At 35.4% G+C, this 20,635-nt stretch overlaps 1 protein-coding gene across 10 annotated transcripts in view; it reads left to right on the top strand.

The window, feature by feature from the left end:
• Positions 1 to 20,635, top strand: part of LOC105224506 (uncharacterized) — a 435,144-nt gene that overhangs the window by 222,588 nt on the left and 191,921 nt on the right. For all 10 annotated transcript variants that reach the window (XM_049462163.1, XM_049462167.1, XM_049462176.1 and 7 more), the window contains one exon: positions 12,553 to 14,518. In XM_049462163.1, the coding sequence (XP_049318120.1) occupies positions 12,553 to 14,518 (1,966 nt within the window). The remainder of the gene's footprint in view (positions 1 to 12,552; positions 14,519 to 20,635) is intronic.

The raw sequence follows: 20,635 nt of genomic DNA, 5'->3' as shown, positions 1-20,635 counted from the left end.
ATTTGTGTGTTAGCGGCTGCGTATTGACCGCATTTTATCCATTTTCGATAGAAGACCATTTTATTATGCGGAAAGTACGATATCTCAATTTCATTAAAATAGCTCAGAGAGTTTCCAGTATAAAATCAGCAATTAGCTCTGAGGTTCGCAATTCGAGTATCTAAGGATTGGGAAGCTATGATCCAATTGCAACAATTTTGAGACCACTTACTTTATTGGCACTGTTTGTGCAAAATTTAATTCCAATATCTTCATTGATGACAGATTTGTAAACTATGAAGTAAACAGATCAGATGGAATTGTGTTATATGGAAAGTAGGTAACATAAGAATTTCAAGGCAATGTTACCATATGTACTCAACATGGTTGAAATTGGTCGAATCGTTCCGTTTTCACCAAAGAGGCCACGCTCTTTGGCCAAGTTTTCCAACTCTTTCTTTGAAGTTCTTAAACACCGTCTTGCTTGTGAAATGCCATGCCGTTCTTATCAGAAATATTTGGGTATTCACTGATTTAGTTCTAATATACGGATTTAGTGCCTATTTTGCACGTTTAATAAGTGTTTTTATACTCCAGTTGAGATTCGTATGGGTCTTCTTGAACTCATGACTTTACAATGCACTCATCGATCAGAACAGGTCCATTTAGACTGCTCGTGCAAATCGATACAAATATTGGAAAATTGGATTAGTACAATATTTTAGCGCACTTTTAATTGTATTTGGACTTTGCGTGTTATAACACTGAATTCCGTTACAACTACATTATTAACGTACATTCAATTTCAAGTATTGAAGTTGAAATAACCTTTGATATCATTCGTTTTATTATGTTGAGTTAGAAATTTGTACATTTATTTTAAATGCATTTTGTAATAGTTAATTCTTTTATACTCTTGCAACCAGTTGCTGTTCACCTATCTACGTATCACCTAAAACTAAGCGAGATAGATATAGGCTTATTTTTAAATGATGAGCATGACGAGAAAAGTTGGAATCTGGTTGACTGCCTGTCTGTCCGTCCGTCTGCCGTGCAAGCTGTAACTTGAGTAAAAATTGAGATATTCCAATAAAACTTGGTATGTGGGTTCCTTAGTACAAAAAAAAATACAAGATAGGGGCAATCGGACCACTGCCACTCCCACAAATCGCCATTAATCGAAAACATATAAAAGACCATAACTAAACACTAAATTAGGATATAAAGCGGTCGTTTGATACAGAGCAAGGGCATCTGTATGCAAATTCTTTTAAAGAAGTGGGCTTGGTCCCACCTTCTAACAAGTTTAATGTACATATCTCCTAAATCACTTAAGCTACAACAACAAAATTTGTTGAGTACAAATCTTAAAAGAACTTCTACGGACCGAGTGAAAATGGATGAAATCGGATGGTGATCTGGCTCACTTCCAATAAAACGGTTATATTCTTATGTTACCCTAGGTTCCGAATATTCAGACCCCGGTACCTATAGTTGACTTTTGAAATCCTTCTCTTTTAATGATGTGTCTGTATGTCAAAAATAGACTGAATCGGAAAAAATAACTCTTTTAGTTCCCATATACTTCATATAAAGATTTTCGAGCTTCCGGGTGACTTTGTACCGCATATATCGGCCAATAACTAACATACCCAATGAAGATAAGGGAGCGGGGTTTACTCACAACAGTATATCTTTATACGTAAAATAGATAAATTTAAGCGAAAACTATTCCCTATATAACTAATATCAGAATTTTCGAACATTTAGCTAACTTCACTATATATAATTGGTTTTACAAATGTAAAGAAAAAGTCAAAAAACTATTTCATATTTATTATTTCAAAATGCCTGACATATTTTATCACAGAGCAAAACCCAGGAATACAGGATGTGGTCGTACACCAAATTATGTTCAGTAATGCACGGAAAGAGATTTCTATAGCAATTACCGGATTCGTGATACAAGCATGCGAAGATGTAATGATGCAACTCGAAGTAATGTTGCCGTTATATTTTCGACTGTAGACGTTACGATCAATGAGAGAAATATGATATATTTTCCAAAAAGAAATGTAGTGGTTAAGAATGTATCAGTACAGTGCCTCGTGAAAACTTTAACCTAAACTCTAAAAACTATACTATACATTGCCAAAAATAAGTAAAGTTTTTGAAGTTATACTTCTTATACGAGTTCGGAAAAGGTTGCGATAGATTCAGGTTGCGCAACCTTGTCTGCGAAGATGTTCGAGTAGCAAGGGAAGCGGTGACAATCGGCGATCGTTTCTTTCGGCACATCTCGGCTTTTCTACCAACAACACAATGTTGCCATGCTTATGCTGTTGTTTTTTTGTAAAACAATGTTTCAATTTTTGGTTGGTGACATATTCACATATGTGCGCATATGTATGTTTGTATACTTGTGTATTATTGAAGTTATACTTCTTTTTCTTTCGTTTGTCTTTCATTTCTGCGAATTCTCAACTATTTTGTGCGACTTTTGTTTGAAATACTCTGCGTTGGCCTTTGAAAAATGAAGACTATACTTCAGAGAATCATTTCTGTAGTTAGTCTAGCTAGTAGATTAGCTTTAGCCATCGTCGCGAAAAGACGACTTGTTGGCAAAGGCATGCTCGGGGAGATGTTACGGCCTCTGTTTTTATGAATGAAGCGAGATCGCTTGTGGAATTTGCGCATGCGTTCATGAATGAAATCGTTTTTGTTGTAAAATTTACTACACTTGTTCTTCGCCAATTTGGCTGCCATATTGACTTGTGAAGATCAATTTTTTGTTGGTGACATATTTATATGTGTACGCATATGTATGTTTGTATGCTTGTGCATTATTTGCTCGGCAATGTATGCAAATATATGTACATATAAGTATATATGAATGTATGAACATGCAAGTCAATGCGCGCACATGTAATAAGTATATTGATAAGTGATGAAAATATGATTTCAATTTCTGAACGCGCACAAGCGTATACATACACTCATATGAGCATGTGCAGATACACAAGATAGGATAGAAGATGTATGCCTTTTAACATCGTATACTATACAAATAAATATTTTTCTTACTAATAGAAATTGAATTTATCACAGCAATATACATAATATACATATACATAATATAGCTGTGATAAATTTAATTTCTATTAGTAAGAAAAATATTTATTTGTATAGTATACGATGTTAAAAGCAAAAAACTAAAAATTATTCTGCCGAGATTCGAACTTGTGTTAGCATCTTGACTTTCCAAGTGCTTACCACCAACACCACCATTGACACTTGGGTTGCGCTAACTTAAGTATGGTTTGGTTATGCATGTAAGAAACATACGATGGTTCTAATAATTTTGTTTAAGTATAGAAATATGCTTTTGTAGAACATTTGCTTTCGCAAACATACAGACAAATGTGCAAACGACATAATATATGTATGTATGATTGTTTCGCATTTTGCTTCTGAATATCACTAAGAAGTATAACTTATTTCGCGCGTAGGGACTCCAGGCACCTTTTTTTGAGATAAAAAAAAAGTTAATAGAATAAATTTTTTGGACAGATTTGGTGTCACTAGGCTGACTTCTATTAAAAAGTATATTTTTCTATATTAATAACCGATGTCACGCGGTTGTAGCCACAGTTACAACAGCAGTCAAGTTGTTCTTCCTTTTCGCTATTTGAAGATTCCAAGCGAAAATACGTCCTTCTGCACCTGATTTTTCCAACGGAGCAAGAGTTATTATTCGATGATATGACTGTCAACAGTGATGTGGGAGCCAAGTCGCGAGTGAGACGACTGTTTGTTTGATGACAGGAGATATTTCTTCTTGCCCTCGTTCACTGCTAGACCCATTTTCTTCGCTTCTTTATCCAGTTTGAAGAAATCAGTACTAGCGGGTCGGATGTTGAGGTCAATGATATCAATATCATCGATGTACGCCAAAAGCTGTACACTTTTATAGAAGAATTTACCTTCTCGATTAAGCTCTACAGCTCGTACTATTTTCTCCACCAGTAAATTGAAGAAGTCGCACCATATAGAGTCGCCTTGTTTTAAACCTCGTTTGGCAGCGAACGGCTCAGAAAGGTCTTTCCCGATCCTGACGGAGATTTTGTTATTGCTCAACGTCAGTTTTCACAGCCGTATTTGTTTTTCGAGAAAACCAAATTCAGACTTAGCTTTAAATTAAACAAAGAGGTGGTGTGTGTTTCACGGATTTTTTCCAAGATTGGACGCGCGTGATCGGCAACCCATGACCCCACCGCATTGTTCTATAGACGAGTAATTTCTATTCGAAATTCTTTATGGTTCCATCCAGGACTCGCCGATGGAGTCTCTCTCGCACTGCGAATCTCACACCGAGTTTGCCCTGTTTTATATGGCCACTGTGATAAATGTCATAATAATTTCTTATTCTCAGCCCTTGTCCCTATTTTTTTTTTGTTTTTTATATTGAGAGTGTTTTTTGCGTGACGGGTCCAAACTCAGCGCACAACCCTGCGTGAACTTCTACACATAACTCCATTCTCTTTAACATGTTGAGGACGGCTCAGCTTTTAGAAGTCAGTTTCATCTCGCAGCTCTTAGAATGGTAAATAGCTAAGGCAGATGTCAGAGCGCGGGCGGAGGGCGAAGCAAGACGCAAAGCATTGAACTGATTTGCGCAACGTCAATTGCAAATGTTTAGTTGTTGTAGTTTTATTTCATTTAACAAAAAATAGTTCTGAATCAAAGAATGAAACCTTAGTCCTCAACGTGTTAACAAATATACACACAGAGTTTTTTCCGGAAAGTAATAGGACTGATTTTCTTCCACCGCGGCTTCGCAGCGTGCGCGCGCCGACTGGAATCGGTAGAGGGCGTTCCTAGATAACATACAGATATACCATTAGGAGAGAAGTACGATCCTTGAATTTCATTTATATCTCTCAGACATTGGCCGATATTTTCGAACAAAAGTCAACTACAGGTACTGGGGTCCAAATATTTGGTAACTAAAAGCATTATTGCACACCCATCGGCTAATTTTAGCCCGGTCGGTCTAAAGCCTTGTCAAACCATTAAATTAGTGACTTTTTGCGTTTTTAGTAGTTTTGAACAGTACTGTTATATGGGGAGTACCCCGCTCCCTCCTCCGATTTCATCAATTTTCACACTATCGGTTTTTGTGGTATTCGTGCTGGGCGAACTTGTTTGTTGTAGTTTTATTGGTTTAGGAGATATGTAAATCCAATTTATTAGAGGGCGGGGCCACGCCCACTTTTCCAAAATTGTTTGCCCACACGTGTCCCTGGCTACTCGCCTGTGCCAAATTAGAGTTTTATATCTTTATAAGTTTTCGGTTAATGGCGATTTGTGGGCGTGGTCTATGGTCCGATAACGTGTATCTACGAACTTGTAATTATTTTGGTGCTGAGAAACTGCATATCAAAATATATCTATTTTTACTATAGTTACAGCTTGCACGGACGGACGAACAGACAGACAGTCAACTGGTTTTCCATATTTCTCGTCACCCTAATCATTTATATTGGTTGTTAAATATCTCCCTTCCGCCTTTTTGTCTTTTCAATTTCGCGGCTATATATAAAGCACAACAGAGCTCGTTTCTGGCAATACTATACATCCTTGAAAGGTTTTGACATAACCTACAAAACGACGACGCTATGAATGATTAGTTTTTACATTGCGTTCAACAGTTATAGACGTGTAAACATGGAGTTCACTGAAACTTTCCTTCGTTAAATCCACTAGAGAAAAGTTCCGTGAGATTAATGGTGTTTTGTGGGATGGTACTCTATCACTTCGAACTGCGGAGGAATGGTTGCAACGATTCAGGGCGGGTGAAAACGACACCATGGATTAGCTAGCCGGCGGAAGACCTGTGACAACGAATACCGATAAAATCTTGGAATCGAGTTAGACCGCCATGTGGTATCTCGTGATATCGCCCAAAAGATGTGAGTTCATCAAACCATTTTAAACCATCTGCAGAAGGCTGGATATAAAAAAAAAGCTTGATGTTTGGGTGCCGCATGATATGACGCAAAAAAAACCTTTTGGACCGAATCAACGACTGCGATAAGCTGCTGAAACGGAAGAACTCGACCCATTTTTGACTGCCGACGAAAAATGAATCACATACGACAATAGAAAGTGAACACGGTCATGGTCGTAGGTAGGTGAATCCTCCCAAACAGTGGCCAAGCCATGATTAACGGCCAAGAAGGTTTTGCTGTCTGTTTGGTTGGATTTAAATAATATCATCCACTATGAGCTGCTCCCATATGACCAGATGGTTAATTTTACCATCTACGGGGCATATTTGAACTAAATCCGATCACTGTAAAACTTTTTTAAAGCATTGAATAAAGAGCAAAAAGCGGAAAAGAGATATTTGACAACCTAGTATATACATAACCCTATATTTATCCCGCATAGTTTACGGTGATATGTACAACCGTTAAGTGAACAAAACTACAAGTCTGTAGCAACTGGTTGCAAGGGTATAAAAACAAACAATAATGAGTGCTTTGCCGCCTCACGAAGGACCGAGACAAAAGACACAGCCAACAGAAGCAGCAGAAAACAGCAACCGGGAAACATCAAATGCGCTGCCCGCAACCAGTATGCAGGCACCAACAAGCACCCGGACAATGAAGGAAAAATTCTAGGTGAAAATATACCAAGCACAAAAGAGTCCAATCAAATCAACGGTTAATACCAAAAAAGGTTACCTCTGAAAAATGTAACATAGTAGATGAAACAAAAATTCAAATACATACACGTTTTATCCGGAAAGTATAGGACTGATTTTCTTCTGCCGCGACTGTACTTCGGAGCGTGCGCGCTCCGACTGGATCTGTAGAGGTCGTTCCTAGCTAACGAACGAGCGGCTGGTGAGTTGTCTCTGAGCATCTGGATACGTGTTTCTGCGCATCGCGCGACGTGTTTCTGCGTAAGGTACGCCATTAAATTCTGTGTGAAACTCGGTAAATCTGCGACAGAGACGTTTGATATGATCAAACCCGGACGGCTGCTTTAGCAAGAAGTGGTGTGTTTCGTTGGCACCAGCCCTTTGGAGCAAAAGTGAAAACAATGCTCATTGTCTTTATTGAAATCAAAGGCATCGTCCACCATGAATTGCTGTTCCGGAGAATGCTTTCCGTGACGCCTTCATTCTAGGACGCAGAAGGAGCCTATTTTAAAAGTTTTTAAAGAATTGTAACGATTGGCTTAATAATTTTTTTAAAATCTACTCAGTCCTATTACTTTCCGGACAAACCTTGTATGTATTCTACAAGCTTATTGGACAGTTGTCTCTAACATCTACAATATTGGCCAAAGCTAAAGACCCCTAGAGCAGTTTTTGGCATTGGTCTTGAGAGGTAGGTACCGAGTGGTCCGTGATGGGCGTATTACATTTTTTTCTTCTATTATTCAAATATATTTTTGGTTAGACTGACTAACTGACTGAGACTGGCTTTGAACTAAAATTTAGGATTTTGAATGACTTGCAGAGCTTAAAACATTCCTCTGTTATAAAATTCATATGGCATTGAACAACTTATTCAGATTTGGCTTAACTTCAGGGATAATAGGATGCCCAACTTATTCCAATGTGAGAGCGCCTCAAAATAAGCGTGTTTTTACATTTTCCATTGTGGGAAGATCGAACAAAATAAGAGCTTTTGGGCATAAATTAAAACACCCCACTTATTACGATTGCAAGTTATTATATATTGGGCCTTAGATACACTCGTATGGCGAAACTACTTAAAACCTTTTTTATGATTTTATGGTATATTAAAACAACTGACTTTCGATCTTTCAATACTTAATAAGGCTGTTAGTTCTCAATTAATAAATGTTTTTAATGTTAATTTGTAATTGAAAATTAATTCTACAAGCATTAAATTGCAAAGCGTTTCATGAAATATTTTTAAATTTCGCATTTTCTTTGATTTTCATTGTTTTAAATTTTTTTTGGTGATCTTGACCGAAAAATCCCTCCTTTCACATATATTTTTGGTATAATTTCAATCTGGCCGTTCCAGTCATTCCAATTGCAAAACGTCAAAACTTGTACAATCCAGTCAACTGTCAAAGATCGGTAGGTGAGCGGTTCTCACATTTCCAGTGACAGGAGAGTTGGGCATCTCTTTATCTCTGCTTAACTTCAGCAAAGATATTGCGGTCAGTTCGAAGACTTTAGCTTAAGGGGTTACATAGGTTTCCTCGGGTAAAAACCAGCCGTTTTGAATATTTTTTCTCATATGAAAAGTAGAATATTTTATTACAATTTTTTTATTTTTACAAACATACATTATTATTACAGAAGTTCTGAGTTTTTGGGAAAAAAATATTTTGAACTCGGGTAAAAAAAGATTCGCCTGTGCAGGCAGGATAACTCCTTACAGGATCGTTGTATCTCAAAGACCTTTGTAAAATTTCATGAAAATCGGTTGAGTAGTTCTCGAATAACTTTGCCAATTGACTTCAAAGTCAGTTTCGATAAATACGCGTTTAAAGACGGCGCACAGAACATAGCTTGCCTCGAGCGCACAAGTTCTTAAGGCTGTATCTCCGAAACTATTACTCGGAAACTTTAGTACAATATTCTAGAGGTAGAAGGAATTAGAGGTTGTAGAATTTCATAAGACAATAAAAAAATAGATTTTTTGAATCCCCAAAACTACGTAACCCCTTAATAACTCCCAACTTCCGCGATTCCATCTTGTGACAGTTCCCATTTAGAATAATATAATACCGGAAGGAAAAGTAAAGAAGAAATGAGGTCCTAGCTAAAATAATACGCTTAATATTCGGGTTTTGCATAAAATAAATATAATGTATCAGGTTTGTTTTAAAAGAACATGCAATATAGCTATCATGAAATTTTATAAAAAAAATATTTGTGATTTACATTTTTTATACAATAGCTGTTATACTTCGAAAATGTGTCGACAACCACGCCTACTTATCATACAACTCAATTTTAAATACCATCTTATTATTTTATGTTCCACAGTACGAAATAAGCACAAATAGTTGAATCGGGATGAAACTTTTCACCAACACTATCTTTGAAGTGTGCCAACTTATGACACAAACTTTGTAAGCCTCCAAAAACCGAACATTTGGCGCCCAGTTCCTATTGCGAACTTTTTATCGAAAATATCGGTCAATTTGTGAAATATGCTATAGAAGCTCAGAGAGTGTCCTGTGCCAAAAATGAAATGAATCGGATCAATATCTCCCTTATCCCCCATATACCTAATAAAAAGAACTTCCGGCTGACTTTATAACCCATGTATCGGCCAATATGTAAGTTAATTAATTAAAGTCATTGAACGTATAATATTGGACATATTTAACAAACCATATCCCGAATCGGTCAGTATATGAGTTATATATTAATAAAGTTGCTTGAAAATATGTTCTTGGATATACCTGTCAAAAGTTAGAGAAATCAGTCCAGATCTTTACTTCCCCATGTATCCTATATACTGATTTGCGATTGCCCACCGGTCTTTAAATAATTAATGCTTGTTAAAATGTGTGATATTTAAGTAAAATTAACTGAACAAGCTTTCTTAATGGTTAAGTGGTTTAGCGCTTAATAAGAATGGAATTGGCTTAGACCTTGGCCTAAATTTCTATAACTACTTAGCAGTTTTCGTCTAAGAAATATTTTTTCGAGTATATGTACATAGGAAGCGATTGAAATTCTTTTGCAGGTAACAAAATTATTGAGCTTTACTTGTGTCAGATTTACACAGTGTGAAAGTGCATAAAATCGATTGATAACCACGCCCACTCCACATAAAACGGTTATTTTGAAAACAACTAAAAGTGCGACCAAAGCATTATATGCTTTGGTGTGAAATTGGACAAAGGACAATGGAAGTTTCAATTAAATTCGGTGCGTAACACAGACCCCCATTTACCATTTACCTTAAAGCGTGAAAATGGAGGAATTTGGACTACAACTACGCAACTTGACAATTATAACACAATTTTAAATTTACCGTCTACTTACTTCTCTTTACAGTATATAATAGAAAATAAATTAAGCATCAATGAAGTTATCGAAGTAAAACTTAGCACAAATAGCGCAATAACTTTTCAAGTCACCAGATATCGATAGTAGAACTGAGTACCTATGACTAACCTCTTACAGAAAATATCGGTCAAATTGCGACATGTGTAGGGAATATTTCCCAATGTGTCGAAAATAGGAGAATCATTACAAAGGTTTCCATACTTCCGTCATTTTCAATGTTTTTATACCCTGAACAGGGTATATTAAGTTTGTCATAAAGTTTGCAGCGTCGGAAACCCCATAAAGTAAAAATATAAATGATCAGTATGTTGAGCTGAGTCGAATAAGCTATGTCCGCCTGTCCCTCTGTCTGTCTGTATATATACGAACTAGTCCCTCAGTTTTTAAGATATCGTTTTGAAATTTTGCAAACGTCATTTTCTCTTTAAGAAGCTGCTCATTTGTCGGACCACTATAACATACAGCTGCCATACAAACTGAACGATCGGAATCAAGTTCTTATATGGAAAACTTTCACATTTGACAATGTATCTTCACAAAAGTTGGCACAGGATATTTTCTAAGATAATAATGTAATAAACGAGGAAATTGTTCAGATCGGCTACCTATAGCATATGGCTGCTATACAAACTGAACGATCGGAACCTAGTCTTGGTATGGAAAACTTTTGCATTTGACAAGATATATTCACGAAATTTGGTATTGATTATTTCCTAAGGCAACAATGTAATCTCCGAAAAAATTGTTCAAATCGGTTAACTGTAGCATATAGCTGCCATATAAACTGAATGATCGGAATCAAATGCTTGCATGGGAAACTTCCTCATTTGACGTTATATCTTCACGAAATTTGGTACCAGTTAATTTCTATAAAATGTAATTTTGGAGAAATTATTCAGATCGGCTTACTATAGCATATAGTTGCCATACAAACCGAACGATCGGATAAAGAGCACGCATTTGACGTGGTATCTTTACGAAATTTGACATGGAATACTGCATAAGGTAATAACATAATCTCCGACAAAATTGTTCAGTTCGGATTAATATAGCACATAGCTTCCAAAAAAACTGGATACATAGTTACTAAAAGGAATGCACCTTCTTGTTCTAGCTTTGCTAATTGCTCCCGTTTCGCATAATCGCATATATGCAAGCAAGTAGGACTTACGAGGATTTCCTGGTTCCTTTATCGGCTACCAGTACATTATTAATGTGTTTGAAGTATTATATTATTTTGTTGTTATACTATACTTTGTGCGAAATGCGTGAGTATAAAAATTATATGAAACTTCCACTTATAGCTTGGTATATTTAAAATTCCTTTAATTATGTTATTAGGTTTTGTCACTATGTAAAGGGTTATCCAAGTAGAGATACTTTTTATACTCTTGCAAACTGTTGCCACAGAGTATAATTGTTTTATTCATAGTTTTTAAAGGTTGTACCAAAAACTAAGAGAGATAGATATAGCGTACCTAACTTGGTAAGAAGGTTCCTTAGTACAAAACAGTACGATAATTATGAGTTCGTAGATAGGTGTAATTAAGCCACTTCCATGCCTAGCAAACGTCATTAACCGAAAACTTGTAAAGTGCCATAACGAAAAACTAAATCAATATATAAAACATTAATTTGAAACAGAAGATCGCAGTAGCAAAAAACAACTGTGGGCAAAAAAATTGGAAAAAATGGGCGTGGCCCCACCCTCTAATAAATTTAATGTAAAACCTGCTAGAGCTACAACAGCTCAGCTGATCAGCGCAAATATTATAAGAACTCCGATAATGTGGAAGTGAATGAAATCGGAACTATCAAAAGCGCAAAAAATCAGTAACTAATAGTCAAAGACATTAAATTTTACCTCCGACATATCACATATCTCGGGACCCGACTAACCGATTTCGACTAAATTCAGTCCGTAGTGTTTCTCTCATATTCATATTGTATGTACATTGCCACACTGTAAAAATGTGCGAAACTTTAAAACTGGTCAACCACTAGGTACCGAATATGTGGAGCCCAGTATCTATAATAGACTTTTGACCGAATAGTTCAACTTAATTTCGAAAATTCACGTTCTGTAAAGAATGTATTTCACGCGCTTCGCGCAACTTATGGTCAATATGATTATCAGCCTACTGAGCATACTATTCACAATACCATCACCCCTCTTGAGCCCCAACATTTATTATTGGATAATATTCGACTGAATAGATCCCGAATAGAGAGTGTACACGAAGACCATGCAGAGTCGATTCGGTGCCATTCCGACATTTTCGAGCCAAATTTCGTTCAGCGATGAGGCCTATTTCTGGCTTAATGGTAAATATAAAGTAAAAAAAAAAATTTGTAAGTTTAGCAAAGCTGCAGATTTTAACAATTTGCCTTGACTTTTCTTCACTACTTCTAAAAATTGTTGGTAATTTATGCATTTATTTCCTTCTTTTGTTTTAGTCATCTAATATCTATACATTTGTTATATTTTTTTGTAGATTGCGTGACATTCGTATAAAATCTAGCGTACTGAATTTAGATGAACACAGGGAAATATCGTTTGAACTAAACTGGGACATAAATCGCGATCCTTCGCAACGAATATTACTTTTTTTGGAATACAAAACGCCCTCTATTAATGAACGTAATGGTCAAATCTTAGTAACATATCCTGGACGCACAATAACATGCCTTTGTAATACCCAAACACGGTGGCCGGAATATTATGGACATTTTTATACTTCGTGGGATATCAATGAAGCAATTAATGTAAAATACAGTCTCGGCCTTCGGTCTGGACAAAATAAAAGTAATTGGCTTCATGCTGAGGTTCGCACACCTTTCAATGGTTGGAATGTAAACACATTCGATGCAAGTTTATACAATTTTTACAGTCTATTATTAGCCAATACATCGATAATGTGGGGTGGAAATGAGCACATTGAACTTGTTTACAAATATGATGTAAAAATTCAAGAAGCTCTGAAAAATATTGATATTGGTTTTGACTTAAATAGCTCGCTTATAGAACTCCCATCGATAAGTTTAAAAATACTTCATTTGTATGATGGAAGCAAAATAGAAACAGATTTAAGTTTGCATTACAGTAGCGCAAATGATACTAAAACATATTGTTGGAATTCAAAATGGGAGTTAAGAAAAGGCCTTCACTACCAGAACATCAGTGGTACAATTTTTGTAATAAGTCCGCATAAAGAGTTTTGGAAAGGCGGTTTAGTTACAAAATGGAGCCTTCATAACAAAAGAAATTTAATCGGCGCAGCTTCAATAACATATAATTTACGAGAAATTTCTTTAACTATGAATGGTTATGTTAATAAATTTAATGATAATATGATTACTATTAATATAACAACTCCATTAAACGAATATCGCAATATAAAAGGTCGATTTGGTGTAATAGAAAAAAAACGCAACGTTGTTGCAGAAATTCGAACGCCATCCTCAGCTCTCGGAATTGAGGTATTACTTGATATTAAATCTCTTGCTAATTTTGATGTTAAGTTTAGTGTAGCAACACCCATTGAAAATGTAAAACATGCTGCCTTGTACGCAAAACTTAAAAGAGATGCTGTAGATATGCGAGGCATATGGAATAATATTACGATTGGTTTTACCGGAGTTTCCTACATGAACGATTTAACAGATTTTGAATATTCTTGTAAGGTATATACTCCTCTTAAAGACTTTGAAGAAAACGGTTTTGTCGTTAAGTTTTTAAAAGCTGATTCATTTGCACTATATTTACATTCAAGACTTTCACGATATGAGTGCGGTATACAAATAAATGGAAAACCTAAATCGGTTATTTTAAAAGAATTAGATACCAAAATTGTTGATCTCGAAACAAGATTTGATGAAAATTTCAAACCTCCGAAAATTGACCAGAAAGACTACAGTAATATTGAAAATTTCGAATACGAAGAGTTTTTTTCTTATAACATAGACTTTCTCATCGATTTACTCTTCTGGCCTACCGTTGAAGGCATTCTGGATATTGAAGAAATATTAGACTATTATTTTATCGATGGGAACATTAAACTTCCACAAGGCTTTGTAGATATACAAAATAATCTATATTTTCCAGATTATTTACACATAATTAATGTACTGAATTTGGTAACACCTTTTGAAAGTATAAAAAAAATGAAATTGATAACGGAACATCAGATTGACATAGACTTTCGGCAATTCCATGAAAAACTGTACTGCAGTATCAACAACGCTGAAAATTTTACGAACGAAGCCGGTATTGAAGTTAATTACAATCAAATCACGGACTTAGTAAAAGCGCCTGAATATTATTTAAATATAATTTTCGAACTACCATTGAAAAAAAATCTAAATGTTACTGGAAAATTGCATTTAGAGGAAAATGTATTCAATGGTAATTTGATAACGACCACAGGCAAAACATGTTTTTTGCTTACAGCAGCTATCGAGGTAAGTGGATTGTTATGATATAAATTACTATTCATATAAGTAATGTATAAATATTATTTTCAAAGTCGAGTCAAATCATGTTTCAGTTTCCGAGGCGCGTTTAAAATAGTCTATCCTTTTAAAAAACAGTTTTTAACAAGTAAAAAAGGCTTAAGTTCGGGTGCAACCGAACATTTTACACTCTTGCAACTCGCAGGAAGCAAAACCAGAGAAACACCTTACGATGTAAACGTCATTTGAAGGATCGGAATCTAAGAAATTTTATATACATATACATACACCATATATAACTTATACACTGACCTACATGTATATTCGGCATAAGATTTGTTAGAAAAACCAAAATCATTAGATATACATAGCCATTATACAAAATCAGCCGGATGTTTGAAAATCCTGGTAACGTTCTGAGATTTTCATTGAGATAACTCAAATATTGACCGATATTGTTGTTTTATTATTCATGCTGGGTGAATTTGGTTTAGTAGTTTAGGAGATATTCACATTAAACATATTAAGGGCGGGGCCACGACTGTTACAAAATTTTTTGCCCACAGGTGCCCCTGGCTACTACGATCCCCTGTGCCCAATTACAGTTTTATATCTTAATTTAGTCCTTAGTTATGGCACTTTATAAGTTTTTGGTTAATGGATATTTGTGGGCGTGGCAGTGGTCCGATTACGCCCATCTACGAACTCGAAATTTTTTTACTAAGGAACCTGCATACAAAGTTTCATCAAGATATCGCAATTTTTAATCAAGTTACAGCTAGCACGGACGGACGGACAGACAGACAGTCAACCGGATTTCAACTTTTCTCGTCACCCTGAGCATTTATAGAGATATATAACCCTATATCTATCTCGATTAGTTTTAGGTGATACATACAACCGTTAGGTGAATAAAACTATAATACTCTGTAGCAACTGGTTGCAAGAGTATAAAAATATCGAAAGGCCAAGTCATTAACGCGGTGCGCCACAAACAACATCCTCACATTGATTAAGTGCGGTCAACATCCAAGTGTACTCCGCAATTGCCACAATTTGCAAATAATCCAATCTGTGGTAATTCGTGGATGTGTGCGCCGCACAGTGGGTAAAAGGCGGAAAAAATATGTAATTTTTAACTATCTAATTTTAACAAAATTTCATTCCAGTAGTGTTTCTAGACAATGAATATAGTTTAATTTATCACGTATTTGCGAATTGACATTTCACTGATATAACAACGTATTTTTAAAGACAAATAAAAATAGAACTCTTGAAAATTGTGAAAAATATTGAGAAAAATATGAGAACAGACATATGGGGTTTCGACGTTTTATGCAATAAGAAGTGACTTTAAAGTCTATCCAAATATATATTATAATATATAAATTAATAAATTATATTTATTTATATAACATATATTAATTATTTTCATTTCATAGGCCTAATTCATGTCAATTTTGACAAAGTTTTAAAATAAAACCATTTTTTAAACACTTTTACATAAAAATTATAGTTTTGACTACTAGCTACATGTACCTACCAGAGGCCTGCATGATTAAGGTAGGCATCGTACGATTACGTTACTAAGTAACACTTCTGACGATTACCACGATGCGAAGGTAACATTGCGCATCGGCATCGCGTCATCGTGGCATCGTACGATTACTATCTGGTATCGTCAATGGCAAATGAAACGCTATAGTCTTACATGATGTTAATTCGTTGCTGGCTCGACAACGACTGAACGATAGAGCAGAGCCGCTCAAAATAATGCGCAATTTATTTACCAACGCATACAATCACACATTTGATATCTGCTAGCGTATGATTGTGTGCGCGCGCTTGCTTAGTACACTGAGTGAAATCGTGCTATTTGGTTATTTTGTTATTAAAAATTTAGAAAAAAATAAGAAATTATGGTTTTTGATTAAAAAAGCAATTAAGAACAACAATAATTTTAAGTTAATTTTTTTAACTTTCCATGATTTTTTCTATATCGACTTCAAGATCGTAAGTTTTGATTCTCATTAAGTCCTCTATATGCTTATTCGAAACTGAATTCCTGTATTTCGAGTGTATTTTTGACGCTGGCAGAATTAGCGTCATAGCGTACATGCTTCGACTGCATTTGCTTGCCTATACTCCGAGTATAGGCATGAAAAATTTTGAGCGGCTCTGCGATAGAGCGTAAGCGTACGTGTGAAGTTAGTTTCCACAATTGTTCTAAGAAATGCCGACCACTGGTAACATGTTAGTAATCGGCGATGCCCGCGATGCCGATACCCTCGATGCCGATGCCCACGATGCCAAAGTACCGTTACGTAGCGTGTACTCGCAGCATCGGCATCGCCGCTTGCTAACATGTTACTTTTTTAATTACTCGTGCAGGACTCTGGTACCTACATAGTCTAGTTAGTCCTAATATTTTATGTACACTTTAAGGAATATGATAACAAAAAAATGAACTGCGGATACGTGCGGATAAGGATCACAGATAGCTACGGTTGTTGTGTTGATCACATATTGATAATTTGAAGTAGCGTTTGTGTAATTTCGAAATTCGTTGTGTTATAAAAACCTAAAATTTCTTAACAAGTGTGATTTGTATAAATATATATTGCAAATAATATTTGCAAAATGTCATCCGTTTCCATAAGTAATCGACAACTTACTGAAGAATATATTCGGTGCGGCCGAAAAGTGATATCTTGACGCAGTTTTTGAGGGATAAATTCCCTTCTTTTAGCGAAGATAAGGTGAAGTTAATTTTAGAACATATTAAAAAAAGGTATATAAGTAAGTTCATGCAATTCAAAATGGAACCAGTACCACAGGAAAAAAACGTACTATTTAAAAATCATTCTGTATGGATAAGAATTTTACTGTAGAGAAGGTTGATAAATTATTACCCGGGACTTCAAATAAACGTAGTTTAATTGCTGGACGACCGGTAAAGAAATTTGAAGAATGTAGTCAACGGGCTAAACATTACAAGGTCCAACAACTTCGAGATAAGTTTTAGAAGAATTAAGAAGGCCGCAGCTGGATCAGCAGCTATTAAGAAGACATACTTAGATTCTCAAAAAGCGTTGTGGATGTTAATTGATGCACAGTTATCAAAGCATCAATATGAAGTTGTTCGAAATGTGCTTAAAGACTTCGGATGTGATATGTTGCCACCGTATTATAGAGTTCGGGAAGAAAAAAGGCATTGTTACCCTGAAAATATTACTATTACACCAATATCTGCACAAGTTGATTTGCAAAGTTTACTTGATCACACAGCTAAAAGAATTATTTTGGCCGCCGAGAACTTCACAAATCTAGCTCATATTCCAGAAATAATGACTCTAACATCGAAATGGAGTTGTGACGGTTCGTCAAATCAAAGTCAATACCACCAGTTCATACCTAAAGAATTTGATGGTATATCTGATGCAAATTTATTTATCGTATCTATGGTGCTTTTAGTGCTTAAAACTATAGACCAAACAGGCATGTTATGGAAGAACTTTAGGCTTTCTTCCACAAAGTTTTGTCGGCCGATTCAATTTGAATATGCCAAGGAAACCGCAAACCATACTAAAGAAATTGTCGAAAGGATATAGGAAACCATAAGCAACATATTGCCAATATTTGCACTAATAATACATATAACAGGATACAATTAGTAATAATTCCTTTATAATACGCTATCTTTACCAAAACTTGCACAAATTTAAACCAAAACTGTTCAAGCCCCTAGGTACCAAATATGTGGACTCCAGTATCTATAGTTCACTTTTGATCGAAAATGTCGGACAATGTATGAGACATATAATAGAAATAAAGAGAGAATTCTTTCCTGGTAATAGTACTCGTATTTATGTGTATCAAAACTGTGTTGAATAGGGTCAATATTTCCCTAAGGCCTCCTTAGTCCTTCCTTATTAGTTGATACTTGATTTTGCTATGAAAAAATTGCGTGATTAATTCGGTAATTAGTCGATCGATCGAAAGGAATTCGATTTAATTAAATTACCCGATTAGTGCTATTCATTTGATTAATTTTGAATCCCCTAGATCAGTGGTTCCCAAACTTATTTTGTCTACCGCCCACTTTGAGAATAAATATTTTTTTAGCGCCCGGAGAATTCTAAACGAAACTTTTATTATAACCAGCAACTTGAAACCTGAGCGCAGTAGATAACATACAACGGCGCTTAGGTCTCAAGTTAACTCTTACGGGCTCCACCTGCCAATAAGAATGATTATTGAAACACAACTTTATAGTATTAAAACAGAGAATCTTTTATTAAAAATAAAACTAAAATAATCGATCCATATATAAAAACTAATGTGAAGGATGAATCTGATGCTGTTTAATAAGTTTGTTAATATCAGGTTCCAATTTACTCAAGAACAGTCGCAAGTCGCCACGTTCGGTAACAAGCAAACGATTTCTATTTTTAGTAAGCAGTGTTGTCACAGCACTAAATCCACGTTCATACAAATATGACGATGGGAATGCTATCAAGAATCGTTGAACGATTGACCACAATCCAGGGTACAATTGCGAGATCGGTTTTTGTAGCCAAAATTCTTTGTAACCATTTTTGAACTTGATTTTTATTTCCTTGTTTGTTGTCAATTCTATAAGTTCTTCTTCCAGCTGAGGTGACATTGCTGTGTTGACATTTGAAAACGGATTCTATACCCAGTCTGGTATTTCCAAGTTCAAAATGTTCTGGCATCGTTCGGTGAAGTCATTGTGGAGGTTTTCCAAATGTTGGCAGTAGGCAAACAATTCGTCGTTACTGCATGATACTGATAAATTCGGAAAATTGTGAAACTCACGTCTGCCCAGATTCTTTTTGTGTAGAAGCAGTTTGGCTGCGAAAGCAGCAACGACGTTTTTTGTTTTAATTAAATTTAGTTTATCGCCTTGCAGTTGGAAATTCATGTCGTTGAACAATTTATACAGGTCTGTCATGTAAGCTATATCATTCTTTGATGTTATGAGCTTGTCTTGAAATTCTGTATCTTTAGTTTCCAAGAACTCTGTAACAGAATCAAACAGGTTGTAGAATTGCCTCTTGATAGCCAACGAACTTCAGTATGAAACAACAAACGAGCTGTTGCGGATTTTATTGACTGCTTTGATGACATATTGCAGTGATTGAAATAGTTTTTCACTTAAGTTTCTAGCAACTAAATGTTGTCTATGAATAACGCAATGTACACCAAGGACATCTGGAATTTTATTTTTTAAGTGCGCTATTAAGCCTTTATGGCACCCTATCATAGCCGGAGCGCCATCCGTACCAATTGAAATAATATTTTTTAAAGGAATCTCTTTCTCATCGCAAAACTTTTCCAATATATTGAATATGGTTTCGCCTTTTGTATCAGTCTCTAAATTTCTAGCAAATAATAGTTCTTCACATATTTTCTCATATTTAATAAACCTCACGTAAGACAACAACAATGCTTCATTAGTTGGTAAAGTAGACTCATCGAGCTGAATTGAGAATTGGCTTGTCCTCAGGTGATCGCACATTGATTCTTCAATGTTTTCAGCCATTTCATCAATTCGTCTTTGCACAGAATTATTACTCAAAGGATTTTTTTAAGCAAAATTATTATATAGTAATCCAAAAATATGAATTCTTATTTTTCCTAGAAATACATTTGTAAAAAAAGCATCTTTCTCCTTTCCGTATTATCTTATTTTTCCCAGAAATACAGTTGTAAGAAAGGATAAAGATCGTTTTTTTATTTTCCACATAAAAGATTTAAGGAGTTCAAAAGCTCCTAACGTGCGCTACATCAGCTACCAACCCGACGTTATTTCGCAAGTGATAAAATAAATTTTTCTAGAGCTCAAAGCATGCGCTACATCAGCTCGAACCTACCTACCCTACACCTTTGCGCAAATGATTATATTATGATAACAAATGCCAACATACAGATTTGGCAATGGCAATAGCAATACGTTTGACAGTTAGTATTCTATAAATTCTATCCTGTCGAGATGCCCATTTATGAAGCGGAGCGACCGATTGACATGATTTTCATTTTTTCTATATTCAATTAAATAGGACAGATATATGAGCAACGCGGAGAGAAATATAAAACCGAGTT

The sequence above is a fragment of the Bactrocera dorsalis genome, chromosome 1 (assembly GCF_023373825.1).
Source record: "Bactrocera dorsalis isolate Fly_Bdor chromosome 1, ASM2337382v1, whole genome shotgun sequence".
Classification (NCBI taxonomy): Eukaryota; Metazoa; Arthropoda; class Insecta; order Diptera; family Tephritidae; genus Bactrocera; species Bactrocera dorsalis.
Note: the sequence above shows the minus strand (reverse complement) of the source record. Positions and strands in the feature narration are given on the sequence as shown.